Source organism: Ruditapes philippinarum, unplaced genomic scaffold, assembly GCF_026571515.1.
Source record: "Ruditapes philippinarum isolate M1 unplaced genomic scaffold, ASM2657151v2 ctg178_1_1_1_1, whole genome shotgun sequence".
In the NCBI taxonomy this organism is placed as follows: Eukaryota; Metazoa; Mollusca; class Bivalvia; order Venerida; family Veneridae; genus Ruditapes; species Ruditapes philippinarum.
The window spans coordinates 130,121-145,311 of NW_026857426.1; the positions used below are offsets into that span (position 1 = coordinate 130,121).

The following is a 15,191-nucleotide window of genomic DNA, read 5'->3' on the forward strand; positions in this document are numbered from 1 at the left end:
AAGCCCGAGAAACAAATAAGCCGATATTCAAACAAGATAGAGTAGCTTTAGGATTGTAAGAATCTTGATAAACAAAGAAGCCGATATTCAAACAAATAGCGTAATGATTGCAAAAACGTCGATTAACAAATAAAGCCGATATTCGAACAAGTAGCTTTAGGATTGTCAGAATCTCGATAAACAATGGAGACGATATCCGAACAAATCTCTTTAGAATTATAAGAATCACAATAAGCACAGAAGCGATATCCGAACAAGTCACTTTAATGTGTATTCAGCACTTGCAATCATCTGCATGATACTGCACAGGTTATACATTTGATAGCATGAGAATCATACAAGCTCATAGATGCTTACGCGCTTATCCTATACATATTACGTACATAAATAACTTAGTATAATGGATTTACATTCAAGACAGTTAACGCTTGGATCTGGAATAATGCCATCTGTTGGCCTCGGAACTTTCACATTCTTCGGAAAACATGTATGTAAAACATTTGTTAATATATTGGTTTCTGATTTGCCTATGTTGTTAGAATTTTGACAAAACAATGTAAAGAAAGAAACTGCATCAATGATATTCCATATTCTTTACAGCAAATGTGAAGAATATGTTTGTGCTGTGTGATTTGTGATCCCAATTTCCACAACTCTGATCTTTGTGGTAGTGTTTAAAGTGTATAGGTCGACAATAGGCACATTTTCCATAATCAATTCAAATCTTCACAAAACAATAGAAATGTATACTTTAATTATCCTAATAAAGTATTGCTTAAAAAATAAATGTTGATAAAGTTTTGAGTGATTTAGAATGAACATCTATCTGATGAATAATAATATTTTGTCCTAGAGCATTGTTTTATTGCTATATAAAAAGAAATATTGGATATGTATCTCACACTTGCTAACAACTTCTATGCGCTTGCATACTTATTTCGAATTATTTCGTGGTTTGTTGCTATGTGTAATACTTCATGCTATAAACGTTATCATTCATTGTACAACAGACATACAGTTATAGGCCAAATCAGTTTAACACACGTGTTAAAAATGTGATTCATGTACCAAAAGAGCACGAGCCGATTTAAAAACGTTGGATCAAAGCTGAGAGACTCTTTCGTTTCAAATAAGCGTATGCAAATCAAAGTACAGCGCATTTACCTTTTGGTATAGCTTACCTGACAAATTACCGCACTGTCTGTAAAGTTTAAAGAGAAAAAAGTAAAAAAGTTGAAAATCTTTATACTGAAATTCAACACAATTGTTTCACTTCACGTAAACACACTGACCATAGCTTTCGCAAAAGTGGTGGGTCCATCGAAGCGTCGATGGAGTATTCGTCGCAGAAGCGGTGGATAAAATATGGTCGTTTGCTGTTGTCGGTAAATTAATGAATTTTACTTTGTGTTTTAACGTTTTACTGGAAACACCTCGTGGGACTGATGCCCACATATGTACTCCTCCGATTTATTACACACAAAGCAATTCGTTGCCATTTATGAAAAAACTTCTGTATTTTGGTAATAACACGATCAATGATCAAATGTGTGTTTACAAAACACACCTAAATACACCAGAATCACATCGTTTGTACCATACTGGCACAAAACAAACATATTTTAAAACTAAGAATTTTTGGAAATTGTTAATGACTTTATATAAAAGAATTGACAAAAAATGGATTACAACGCAGGCGGCGGTGGATTCGACTGCAACGCAGTGCGGTTGGCCCGATAACATTAATGTCTATTTTGAGTGTTTAACTAGACATTTAACTAGACAGTTTTTAAAGGAGTTAAACCCTTTTTCTTTCTTCAACATCAGAGAAACGTGTTTTTAACATAAAAAATCGGTTAATTTTGTATTTACTTTTAGACAAGATTGTACAGATGCATATATTGACTTTATAATATTTAAAAGTTTCGACTTATACCGCAATCTATCAATTTCATCCAAAGTAAGTCTCTTTTGACTGTATCAAAAGCTTTTTCTTAATCTATAAATATACAATATATTTTTTTCATTTTGTTTAAGACCTTTTGATAAAAGAATGAAGCATAAAAATTGCATCAGTGGTTGACCGTCCCTGTTGAATACCAAATTGACTATCATTAAACATATTACATCACTATTCAATTGGTCAAATAAGTCAATCTCAAGCAAACATAAATTCCGTGATTTATACAACGTTAGATTCTTCTGGTGAAAAATAACAAATGCAGATATCGTATCTATACATAACCTAAAAACTCCCTATCTAATTAACCCATACAGTTCCTTCTCAATTCAATGTGATAATTACCTTTAAAAAATATATTACAATACCCCCACTGTTGCGCTTTGATCGTTAATTACCTTTAGGTCTAGGACAATAAAAATGGTCATAACCGTTAATCTTAAGATTCGAGATTTTTGACGTCCAGGTTTCTGTTAACAAAATGAGATCAAATTACGAAATAAACTCTAAAAAGTCATTGTCATTTAATTTTGAAGATAATCCCTGACCATTCCATAGTGTAATATTTGATTGTTTCCATAATGCATCTTATTTCTGATACGTCGTGCCATGCGTTTCATTGCGGTATACTGCGACGGAAGATCTATCCGAAATTGCGTCCAGTTTATCTATGTCCGTTATCGGCAGATTATTAATTGTGTAAAGTCTTTTCCCAATATACAGTTTATCCAAATATAAGTTCGCTCTCAAGCAAGCATCCCGTGCCATCTTAAGATAAGGGTTTAACAGTCGCCGTTCTTAATCGCTTTAGGGTACTGATTACTTACGCCATGACAAAGTGTATCCCTTTTTCAAACACTTTCTGTTTGATTATTGATTTGAGATCAGGATCTTTGAATTTTGCAACTATTGGGTGTATTTTGTTTTTCTTATACTGACCAATTCCGTGCGCTCTATTTTAATATTTTCTTCTGGATTGACCATTTGTAATTTATCATTGCATCGTTTTGATGCGAATTAGTTAACCACTCGGCCTACGGCCTTCGTGGTCAGTTCCGACGCATCAAAACTCCAAACCGGAGTTGTATAGCCGATAAACACCGCTCAGACCGATATAATTTCTTAATTATATTATTTTAAACCCAAAGTAAACACGTTTCTCTGATGTCAAAGAAAGAAAAGGGTTGTACTCTATAAAAAGAACTGCGTTATGTCAAGTTAAACCCTCAAAATAGACATTAATGTTATTGGGCCCACAGCACTGCGTTGCAATCGAATCCACCGCCGTCTGCTTTGTAATCCATTTTGAAAAGGCAAAAACAATTTCTTAAAGTTCTAACATATGGTTGTTTTATGCAAGTATGATACATTTGGTGTGATTTTGGTGTATTTAGGGTCGTTTTGTACACATTTGATCGTGTTATTACTAAAATTAGGCAAAACTGGTACTGTAAAAATGTGCTTGCATAAATGGCAATGAATTACGCTGTGTGTGTGTAATAAGATGGAAGAGTGCATATGTGGGGATGTTTTCAGTAAAACGTTAGAACACCAAGTAAAATTCAGTCATAAACATTCCGACAACAGCAAACGGCCATGTTTTAGACACCGCTTCTGCTACAAATACTTCATCGCCGCTGCGATAGACCCACCGCTCTGCAAAAGCTATGATCAATGTGGTAAAAGGAACATCTTAATCCGTAGTAGATATCACGTTAGGGAATCACGTGACTTTTACGGTTACGCGTACAGACAATATGGTGGCCTAAAAACCTCGCTTCACATTTTTTTTACAGGTAATTCTTTATTATTTCCATTTTACTTACATACGAGACCTGTTGCAGCCTACGCAGAATAAAGAATTGTTGCCACCTATACCTTATTTTCCGCCCCTATATTATTTCCCGGTAACTTATTTCATAAATAAATAAATGTGTATATAAGCGCCACTGGGCCGTTATATCTTAATTAACATGGTACATAGGCAGCACTTGGTTGTGATATCATAAATTAATAGGGTGCATATTTTAAAGTTATAACATTACATCAGATTACGTCACTTTTGTTAGTTGTCAAAATATGTATGGTCCGAATTGGGTAATGGATCATCCTAGAGACTTTTTTGTCATGTCTTACTGATTTGATACTCCAGAATGACTACCAACTGGCACTGTAAAAAATACGTAATTCAGTTAATAACGAATTTCTGTGAACGTGTTCACAACTTTTGTTTTCTGTTTGTTTTTTTTTTAAATATTTGATAAGCAAAGTATGAACTAGATATAAGTATGATGCTGAAAATATCACTTTACCAGCTTAAATATATAGGCGTGATCAAGGATTTATATTTATATATTGTAATATATGTTATGAGGGTGCCTTTTTCACCGACACAAATAGCATACAGTCATGTACATTCGAAATAATTTTTACTTTTTATGCCTGAACATTTTATCTTGTTTTAAATTACATAGCTTTTTTAATTGTTTTTCTTTGTCTTAGTAATGCTTAAATAAAAATAATTTTTAATTAACCAGTATCTTGCAATTAATTTTTACGTAGCCGTTTTTCGAAACTACAGAATAAATAACTAAAAAGCTATCGGGGAGCTTAATCTGTTAAAGCACGATGGATAAAACTCCCTTCTGGGCTATATTCGACGAAAATTACATGTATATACAGGCTAACAATGCAAATGTGAACATAGATTTAAGTTTTATCTTTCTCTCATGTTTCATTTTTCCACACTCAATGAAAGTCACGTTAATCAATATATATCCAAATGATTCATAAACAAATATTCAAAGAAAAGAAATATCAACAACATGAATTAATATCATGTAAAGTGCCATTTACATAGTGCTTATGTAAAATTTAGTCAAATCTAAAGATTATATTTACGTTACAATTGTAAATAAAGACGATCAGGTATATTTCGATTTATTTTCTTTTTTTAAGGGAAGCCCAGATGAAATGGAATCCGCTGTAGGTCTTGCCATTGATGCTGGATATCGCCATTTCGATTGCGCATGGGTGTATGGAACGCAAGGAGTAGTTGGTAGAATGTTGGAGAAGAAAATAAATGAAGGTGTCATTGAGCGGGAAGATGTTTTCATTACTACAAAGGTTTGATTAATTTTAAGTTGCATGAGAATCAACACAAACCTGAGGCTGGCCTTTTTCGAGTAAATAAAGAAAATGGGAATCCTTAAAGAAAGTCCAAAACGGCAAAATTGAAAATGTTGCAGGCTCGGTTTGATTGAGACTGTTCATGGACTGTATTGTAAAGTCCAAACTACCGTCCACGCCTTAAAACACCGGCTTAAGCAGAATTCAACATTTAAACATGAAAATGGATAAATTTTGAATTTAGAAACATTCGCAGTTGTGTTCACTAGGCGGTTACAAAGTCGAGTTTATGGTATAATCAGTTGCCCGAGAGTTAAGATTACTCAGTCTTCTATTTTTCTAACTCACCTAGGCATGTAGCAAAGCCAATTAATTATCTTTCGGTTGTCCTTTTCTTAATGCGCAATGACGTTTCCTGGACAAAAACCCCTCCATGGGTGGACATAATCACCTTCATGTTTTTGCAAGGCTGGACAAAATCCCCTTACCTACCCGGACAAAATCCCTTTGTTTCATAGGTTTCGGATGTTTTGTTATGCTCCATAAAAATTTATTAATAATGTATTATTAGCTCTATCAAAATTTATGAAAAATGAACTTTTGTTCTTGTTTTTTTTATTTATAATAATATGTCAAGTTAACCTTCATGATTTTATAAGCTTGACAAGACAAATTTTTATATTTGTTCAGGTCAATTATCAACCAAATTATCATTAAAAACATAAAATTAGTTAAGCAGTGTTCATTATAATTGTGGTAAATTATCAACTGCATAACAAATAAATATATTTGATTAGGCAATCACCACACAGCATAATGCAGTATGTCGCTCTCATACCGAAAATTCATCCGAGGAGGATTTTGTCCTAGGTAGCAATTTTATAGAACTTCAAAATTTCACACATGAAGGGGAGGATTATATCCACTTATGGAGGGGATTATGTCCAGACATACAAATATTGATGAAGGGAATTTTGTCCGAAGGGGATTTTGTCTGACATTCGTCTTTTAAGGAACAACAGTAAACTGAAATAAGACGATAAATGCAAGACATTTTGACTACTTTAACACGCCTGGTAAAAAATAGAGCTACCCCTTTCTGAGGTATACAGTAAATCGCTCTATCGCTACTTTCGAACTAGTGCATATCGCTAAAATCAAGTGTCAAGTGTTTTCATTTTTTTATGTATTTTGTAAACTCTACATGCTCTACAGCAAAGAATGATATGACAAATAGATTTGATTAAGGTTTCCAGAAAACGTACAGTTGTTACAATTGTGTTTGAAATTTAGTTGTGGCGGCGTTTCCCAGTTAGCGAAGTCAGCGTTGAAATAGACCCTTTCTTCATGTAACAAATTATTTTTCGTCCAATTTTCATCTAAACAGCGATTCAGATTGAAAACAAATATGTTTCAAGAAGATATAAGGATATAAGGTCTTGAAATGAAATAAGATTAAAATCATATCAAAACATTAGTTAATTAAGAAAATATAGGATATTTGTTCTTGGAAACAGCTCTGTCGTTAAGGAGGTAGTCATGTCGCTAAGGAGATAGCTCAGCTCTATGGCTTTAAATGGGACAAAAATGATATGGCCAAAGAATGTAAAAGGTTTTCGGTGAAAAAGATCTTAGGATGTTGATACAACGGGTATAATTATGAGAAATGAAACAGAAATATATATTGTAAAAGTTGCGCTTTTGATGTACTTGTTTTTAATGGTTTCTGAGAAGATTTTTTTTCTCTATCTAAAATGCCAAGTTAGTAGCCAGTGCTAGTATCTTCATTGATTCCAGCTAGTCCTTTTTTCTGTTAAACACCTTGAATATCCAGTAACGCAGTGTGGTGCAAATAACGCAGGCTTTGTGAAAAAAGTAATGCAGAAATGTGCAATTCTATGAGTGAAACTACCACCACATAAGAAAATGAACTAATACCTTTATTGTACATGAAACTTAAGATACGGTTGCTGAAACATTACACTTTAAACATCATGAAAAGTATTTACATGACAATGTTTATTTTACAAAATCATTCGTGAGAATTTCGATATGACTTTTGAATTTCGTCGTATCTTAAAATACAAAATCGTATATACATGTATTACATTATGAATTTTGATATTCGGTGTATAGCAAAAACTACTCGTGTCTTGATATACTCGATGTAAATGTAGTCATCTGAAAGGGGCAAATATTTACTGTGCTTATGTTTTGTAAGTTCTATACAAAAAGATAAAATCTTATCATGTATTTTTTAGTTAAATTTTTATTGTAACTTGGAAAAAGTGATTGTATAATTATGTATAAACTAAAATGATATTAAATGAGTGCAGGTTCAATACTTCATTTAAAACTACACAAGTATAGATACTTTAGTATCCTGTTTATCACATATACAAAGAAAAAGTTGTGTACAGTTAAAAAAATATGAGTCGATAACAATTTAAACGCTGTTAATGTTTTATTATGCAAATTACGTCATGATATAAATGTATAGTAATTACATTAGCATAATATTGTTTTTATTAAATTTTTGTGCCGAAATAAATATAATGAATAAAATATACACAAACAATCAGACATTTTGTACGTAACCATAATGCTATCTCCTTTACGACATGACTACCTCCTTCACGACAGAGCTGTCTCCCAGAACAATATTCGTGTACGTTGTTCATTAACTCATTGGACTCGTTGTATGAATTTTTTATTAATGATATTATTTTGTTTAACTTGTTCATTATAATTCAGCATTGAAACTATATTTTTTTATAGATTACTCTATTCTGTTAGTGATAAAATATCACCTTGACTGATTCTAGTAGAGGAAAGAAACATAAATATAACCTACAAATAAAGTAAAGAAGTATTTGAAATAATATGTTTGTTTTTTTCTGTGAAAGAATTATACATATCAAGCAGGTTGACATTAAGTGGTCGTAGCAGACAGTATAATTTTTTTTTATTTTCTCATTTTTATACAGAGCACAGTGTTGAAGAAGCTTTATCAATACTTCTATTACAGTTATGGAATACGCATCACAACCCGAAACTCGTATTGGGAGAATTGAAGGAGTCGTTGAACCAACTACGGACAAACTATGTCGACATGTTTCTAATGCATTATCCAACGGGACAAAGGGTTCGTGAATATATAAGTTAATTGATATAAATAATTGATAACAGTTGGATTGGACAGTTTGTTTATAGAGGAATTTTGAAAACTGTAATAAATGTAAAATATCTGTAAATTCATGTATAGATAAAAGTAAACAAATTCCATTTTGGAGAAATTTTTGTAATTAGTTTTAGATACAAGATGAATACAAATTTTCTTCACGTAAAGAATTGATTAAGCCAGGTATTTGTTTGATGTTTTTTCATTTCCTTTCCAAATAAGGACCAGGGTTTCAGCGGAGAATTAGCCTTGTCAACAGACACGAAAGATTATGAATGCTACCCACTAGAGGATGTTTGGAAAGTAAAGACATCTATCTTACATTTTTTCCTGTTCACATTTTGTAACGTTTCATCCTCAGGTATTACCTTCATACGAAGATACATAATTTAAACCGCTAGTGCGTATGTTATTGCCAATCTTTCAACGAATTTCGATTCATTTGAAAAATTAAAAAATAAACATATATCCTGGGATTCCTCTTATGTTTTAAAAATATATTTAGCAATATTTTTCATATGTAGGTTACATATTTGTTTTAACAAATCGTTTAAATTTATTTTTGCTAGCAACTTTGTTGAATTTATTCAAACGTTATATGACGCCTCTACGACATGAATCGTAAAAAAGACATCGTATGCTTATTTAGAAGACGTTATGAAACTCAGTCTACGTGTGTTACCATACAGGAGCAATTTACCATAAGAACCTGTTAATGTTCCACATCAGTGCCTCTTCTTTTCGTGTTTTTTTTTTTTTTTTTTTTCTTTTTTTTTTTTTTTGTCATATGAACTTAATAGAAAATGAGAACAAAGACCAACAAGACAGACGATGTTAAGAAAGCAGTTTGATGTGAATTGAAAAAATAATTTATGCTTTTGGGTGGATTGCTGATTTATCCAAGAAAATTATATTTGATAATTTCACAGTGAAATTTATCAAAATATAATTTCACAATTTTCAATGACGAGACTTGTCACTTTTTAAAGATTTTTCTCATGCGGTACCTCAATTTTATTTTTGCTGACAATTTTGACATTGTCGGGGGTGTTTAGAGAAAAGCAAAGCTAAAAATTGATAAATAACTGAAATTTCAAAAGTAATAAAGAAACTTATTTCAATTTATTCAAATAAACAATCACCAAATACCGTCTCTATTTTTTTTGTTTCATCTTTACAGTCTGAAAAATACACTTCCTTCTACATGCAAATTTGTTCCTGACGAGCAATAACTGCCTTATGAAAACTTGAAAAGTAGCCCGAAGAATAAGTTAACAACCCAGCGTTCGTAAAACAGCCTTTCAACAATTTCATGTTTAGCGGTGTTTTTTTTTAATGTTTACACATCTGTCATGTATGTAACCATCTTTAAATAAGTTTTCTTTCATATAAAAAGATGTATGACTAACTAATCCAAATGATATTCCTCAGAATCAAACAATTATTTTCCTCCCGTGAAATACACAACTTTTAAAAATGGCGGTCGCTTATATAATTTACTGAAAGCCTGGTCTAATATAAATTCGCCATAAGTAACGGAAATAAGGTCGGATGGTGTGACTTTTTCTTCTACTAGAATTGTTTGTTTTTGTTATTAAAACAAGCGATTATTCATTGTTTTTAGAATAAAATAAATGTCATCGCCATTTAATGTTAATTGTCGAACTTATTTTTCAGCTGAAGACATTTGGTATTTATGAGAAATTCGACTAAAAATGAGGCTACCAGTGGGGAAAACATATTTTAATATACAATTAATATTGAGGAAATTTCATTTAAACTTGTTTTTAAGCATAAGATAAAAAGAAAATTTGTTTGTTTGTTGTGTAAGATGTAAGTTTATTTCATCTCATGAATTTTAAACACACGGCTACGCCACTCTAGAGAATACTGTTTTAAAGCTCACTCGATGGAAAACAATTTCATCTTACACACAAACAAACAAATATCATCTATATAAAATTTTTATAGGAGATGGAAAGATGTCATCAGTTAGGATTAACAAAGAATATTGGATTGTCAAACTTCACCATTGATCAAACGAAAATAATATTTGACTGCTGCACCATAAAGCCGTCCAACATTCAGGTCAGAAAAAAGAATATCATATATATTATCTGATTTTTTTATTGCTTGGCTAGTTCCAAACTGGTAGTTTTGTATATTCTTTACGGTTTCCATGTTACATATTATTTTTATGTCTATCTCTCTAGATTTTTAAAGCAAAGCAAACCTGCAAAAATCTTTAATAATACAAAATTGATTTTAGAATATATCCTTCGATAAGATAGTATGTAATTGACTTCTATTTTCAGATTGAGGTCACACCTTATTTCCTCAACGAGCGATTGGTTAAGTTTTGTATAGGCAGAGGAATGACTGTGACATCGTATTGCCCATTAGGTAGCCCTACACATCCAGTGTAAGATAACATAATAATACCGACTTAATGTTAACAGATTTGTTTAAAATCATTGTGCATGCAATATGTCAACTAACATTAAGAAATACCAAATCATCTTTATTCTATAATCTATAATCTGTATAATCTGACACAACATTCCTCAAGAAGACAGTTCATTTCGATATACCGGTAATGAAATATGACATTGACTTCTCCTCGCTTTGGTTCAAGCGGAATCGGGCATTCGACTGTCTACAATTGACCGCAAATTATGCGATCGGACATTATTTTCTCTCTCTCTCTCTTTCCTTTGTTATACATATCATTCAACATCCATGGTAGCTTTCGTTAAGAAATTCTGTCACCAGGCTTGATGTATATGGTATGAAATTCTTTCTTTGCCTCTCTTATTTTTTCAGGAGATTAGCGGGAGAAAAAGGTCCTCTTGAAGACCCTGTTCTCATGGAAATGTCCAAAGAAAAAGGGAAATCTGTAGCACAGGTAAACGTTAAATATAAATGCATTATATTGGTAAAACGTATTGACAGATGTGACAGTCAAAATCCTTATATTTGATTTATTTACAGTTAATATACCTTTAAGTAAATGCAGATATTTAATAAATAAAATACTATTCCAAAGTTACATTTTTGTTTGGCTTTAAATATTGATTTCATTATCATACTATCTGTATGTAAAATTCGTCTTGATAATAATTTTTATTTGTCTCATTTTTTCGTTGTAAAGTTAAAATATATTGGTCTACAAAGGCATATTTTCATAAGGTTCTCAAATACGGATAGAACAATAGGAATGTATTACGTGTATTTGGTTATTCTTATAAAATATGCTTTAAAAATGTTGAAAATCTTCTAAAAGATTTGATTGGCCTCATTTGAGGTAGAATAATAGTTTGTTTTAGAACAATTTATTATTTGCTATACATAGACATATTATATCGGAGCATGTATTACGCATTTATCAACAACATCCATGTATAAATTCTCGATACTTTGTTGTCATCTATGATAATAAATACTATCAACATAAATATTAATGGTATTACAAACTTTCCATTACGTATCATTTCACTTTAAGCAGAATTATATATTTCAAAAGATGTACCAAAACTGTTACGAAAATTTTCTACCATTGACCATTAATGTCGAAAATTTAGCTAAGTCGGTAAACAGGAAATGAGCGACAGACTTGAAATTGAATCCCACGTTTTGTTCAAATATGGAAATATTGCATAACCCATGTGTTGTTCGACCTGATAGGTATTCTTTTAGCTTTTGAAACAAAAAGAAGTTACAAGGGGCAAGGTCAAGTGAATGCAGAGGACGGGGAAGCACAACGACTTTTTTTTGCTTTACAGTCTTGCACTATAGAGACTTTGTGCGATGACAGGTTGTCGTGCAGCAATCTGTAATTGGCCTAACATTTTGCTGGCGTTTGTTTCCGAAAGTATTTGTTTACTTTTCGAAAAGCTGATGAAATTAAATACATTAGAATCTAACAGATTTGCCTTCATAACCAGCAACCTAAATGGCGGGGCCCAGATTTGTAAAGAATATGGCATACATAACTATTTTTACACTGATGGTTCAGTTTTGCAATGCATGATCTTTTGCCAGACTTTGTAGCCCAAATCTTGTTTCGGTGTTTTCGTTTTTGCTCCTAAAAATGAACAATAATTCGTCGACAGTGACGATATTTGCAAAAGACCCGTGAATTGTAATTTAGATACTGTTCAAGCAACAGCTTTTTTCAGAAAATTGGTGACCCATCTAGCACAGATCTTTCCACGTTCAAATAATGAGATGCCAACGACCCAAGCTATAAGCCTTGTGCTATATCTTGCATCATTTTAACAATTTCTTCCACTTTAGCATGACACACATTGCTGTTTTAGATCAACGGCTATGGGAAGCATCTGTAATCGAAATTATCCTACATTTAAATTAATTAAACAAACGAATTACTGATAGGAAAGACATTTCATTTTGTCAATATATAGAACAGACTTTATCAAAAATGCCTTTACACACATTTCATTTTGTCTATATATAGAACAGATTTCATCAAAAATGCCTTTACACCATATGTCAAGGATACAACGAGTTTAATGTAAGACCGTATTTCAACCGTCTTTGTCTTACAGTATACGAGTAGGCAATGCATAACGAGCTATAAACACAGCTAATGTGAACAGATTGTAATGAACATGGAATCAATGTTAAGCATGCATATCTACACAATTACCGCCATTTCTTCGTGTTTTTGTAATATTTGAAAATAAAAATATAATGTTCTTTTGAACATTCCTCGTAGATATTACTGTGTTTTACATGATATATTAATTACGCGTGCGACGTAGGATATTTTAAATTAAGAACATTGCAAACATTTGTTTTGACTTTTCTCTGTTCATTTACCATTTACACTTACAAATGTCACTTTAAAGAAATAAGATATTACTGACAAGGAATTTAACAGACTAGAGTGAACATTTCTATTAAGATATAACGTAAAAATGATGCTTAATGTTTGAATGGCGTTTTCCTGTACACAGAGTGGCTCATTTTATTCCTGAAAAATATACAGTTATGATAAGGGGTGTGCTAATATAAACTTAAGTTTTCTTTTTTCACAGATTATTCTTCGGTTTCTCATACAGTATGGAACCTCCGTGATTCCCAAAAGTGTCACTCCATCTAGAATCAAAGAAAATATAAATGCAAGTATATTTTATTTTTGTTTTAGATCTCTGTACATAATGGGCGGACACAATTTATCGAACATGGCCTACGTCTTGTTCATAGTGATGTTGACTTGCGCATATAATGTTTGATGAATTTAGTCTTTGTTTTGCTTTGTTTCAGTTGTCTTATGGATTCGGTACAAGAAATATTAAAAATATTTTTACATATTTGAAGGGATTTATAGATAGATGAAGTAAAATCAGATGTTTATAACAACCATTTGAATTGCCAACAGTTCTAACCATTTAAAAATCGTTCCAGGTGTTTGACTTCGAGTTGACAGAAAAAGAAATGCAGTCGATAAAATCTTTAAATAAAAACAAAAGACTTTACAACGAGATAAGGTATGTTACAATGTGTACCTATACAATTTAGCAACTGCCCTGTTATAGTAATAATAAATTTTCATAATCAAAGTACAAGTGTCATATTTTATTAAAAAAAGAGAGTAGAAGTAGGGAGAAAAGTGCATTAAAATGTTTCGTATAATGCATTATCGTTTAGCAAATATAGTTGACGCAACAATCTATTACATGTATTTCTACATGCATATCATCCATACATACTTTGAGAAAAGATAGGCGTCTCCCGCTATAATATTTTCTTACGATTTTATAAGTACGTATTTATAAAAAGTGGAGTAAGCAGAAACTCTAAAATATCATTCATAAACAGAAAGTTTCTTGATGTTCAAATATTTAATTTTTTTATTTCATCCACGGTTTCAGGTTGAAACATCACCCGGAATATCCGTTCGACGCACCTTTGTAAACTTCGTTTATGGCATTGGGCAAATTTACTGCTGGAAAAACTTCTGAATTTATACAATAACGAAGATTCGCCGGCCGAGGTTAAGATCTTTATCTTTTTGCTCTGCCATGAAAAGAGGGGTATTATATTGTAATGTGAGCAGCTTTTATGTGTATATGTGCAATAAATAACTGCGTGTCAATGATAAACATCAGCATATATTATGATTTCAAAATATGTTGGTTCAAATGACCACCTTAAGTTGGTTTATAATGTTATAGTTCAAAACAAACGATTCAAAGGCAAATGTCTTAGCAGGATAAAGCTTTGTGTCTTTGTTGCAGCTGCTATACATTAATCGATTTCATTATAAATTCATCAAAGTTATGAGATTTAAACATTTAATATTTTTCACTTATTTGTAAGTGCTGTTATTGTTCGTGTCCGGTTTTACACTTCAGCATGTATGGTGAGTTTTGCGATAAACTTAGTTCACACGAGTACCATAATTAAAGGATGAATTGCGTGCAAAACTCTTGCCAAAACGTAGGAATTTTGTTGTTTTTTTTCTAAATATTCTGAAGTGCAGTTTGTGGTCATTAGTAGATGATAAGTTGAATCCAAAACCAATGGCATTATGTTAAAAGTGAAAGTAATTTGAAGGGAATATTGATTCTATCATATAAGAAAAATTAATATGCTTTTTTATCTGTTGCATATGTAAAATAAAGAAAATAGAATGTTAGTGAGTTTCTTTTAATCATTTTAAACCTGATGTGAAATAAGAACAGTTTGTTCGAGTTGCCAACTTGTGATGAAAATATCCAAACATTAAAATATTACCATAATAATTACAAATAGTAAAATCAATTCATATTAAAATATCAACACATAAAACTTGGGAAAAAATAAATAATATAATAAATAATCCACGGTTTCAGGTTGAAAAGTCACCCTGAATATCCGTTCGATGCACCTTTGTAACTTTTTTCTATGACATTG

The 15,191-nt window shown here is 31.7% G+C and overlaps 1 protein-coding gene across 2 annotated transcripts; it reads left to right on the forward strand.

Moving 5' to 3' along the window:
- The first annotated feature begins 303 nt into the window (after positions 1-303).
- On the forward strand, positions 304-14,934 carry LOC132749694 (1,5-anhydro-D-fructose reductase-like). Of its 2 annotated transcripts, XM_060739550.1 has the most exons (10): positions 305-487; positions 4,919-5,086; positions 8,118-8,234; positions 8,493-8,573; positions 10,242-10,358; positions 10,586-10,692; positions 11,094-11,175; positions 13,331-13,414; positions 13,701-13,783; positions 14,168-14,934. In XM_060739550.1, exons 1-10 carry the CDS (start codon positions 401-403, stop codon positions 14,208-14,210), a joined length of 969 nt encoding a protein of 322 aa, XP_060595533.1. In that variant the 5' UTR covers positions 305-400; the 3' UTR covers positions 14,211-14,934. The 2 variants fall into 2 exon arrangements, with proteins under 2 accessions (XP_060595534.1, XP_060595533.1); XM_060739551.1 differs by lacking the exon at positions 8,493-8,573 and having other exon boundaries at positions 304-487.
- The last annotated feature ends 257 nt before the right edge of the window (positions 14,935-15,191 follow it).

Excerpts from the sequence above, each read along its gene's own strand:
- LOC132749694 (XM_060739550.1), top strand. The coding sequence starts at position 401 with ATGGATTTACATTCAAGACAGTTAACGCTTGGATCTGGAATAATGCCA. Across the intron at positions 8,574-10,241 it reads CACTAGAGGATGTTTGGAAA|GAGATGGAAAGATGTCATCA; the intron begins GTAAAGACATCT and ends AAATTTTTATAG. Across the intron at positions 11,176-13,330 it reads AAGGGAAATCTGTAGCACAG|ATTATTCTTCGGTTTCTCAT; the intron begins GTAAACGTTAAA and ends CTTTTTTCACAG.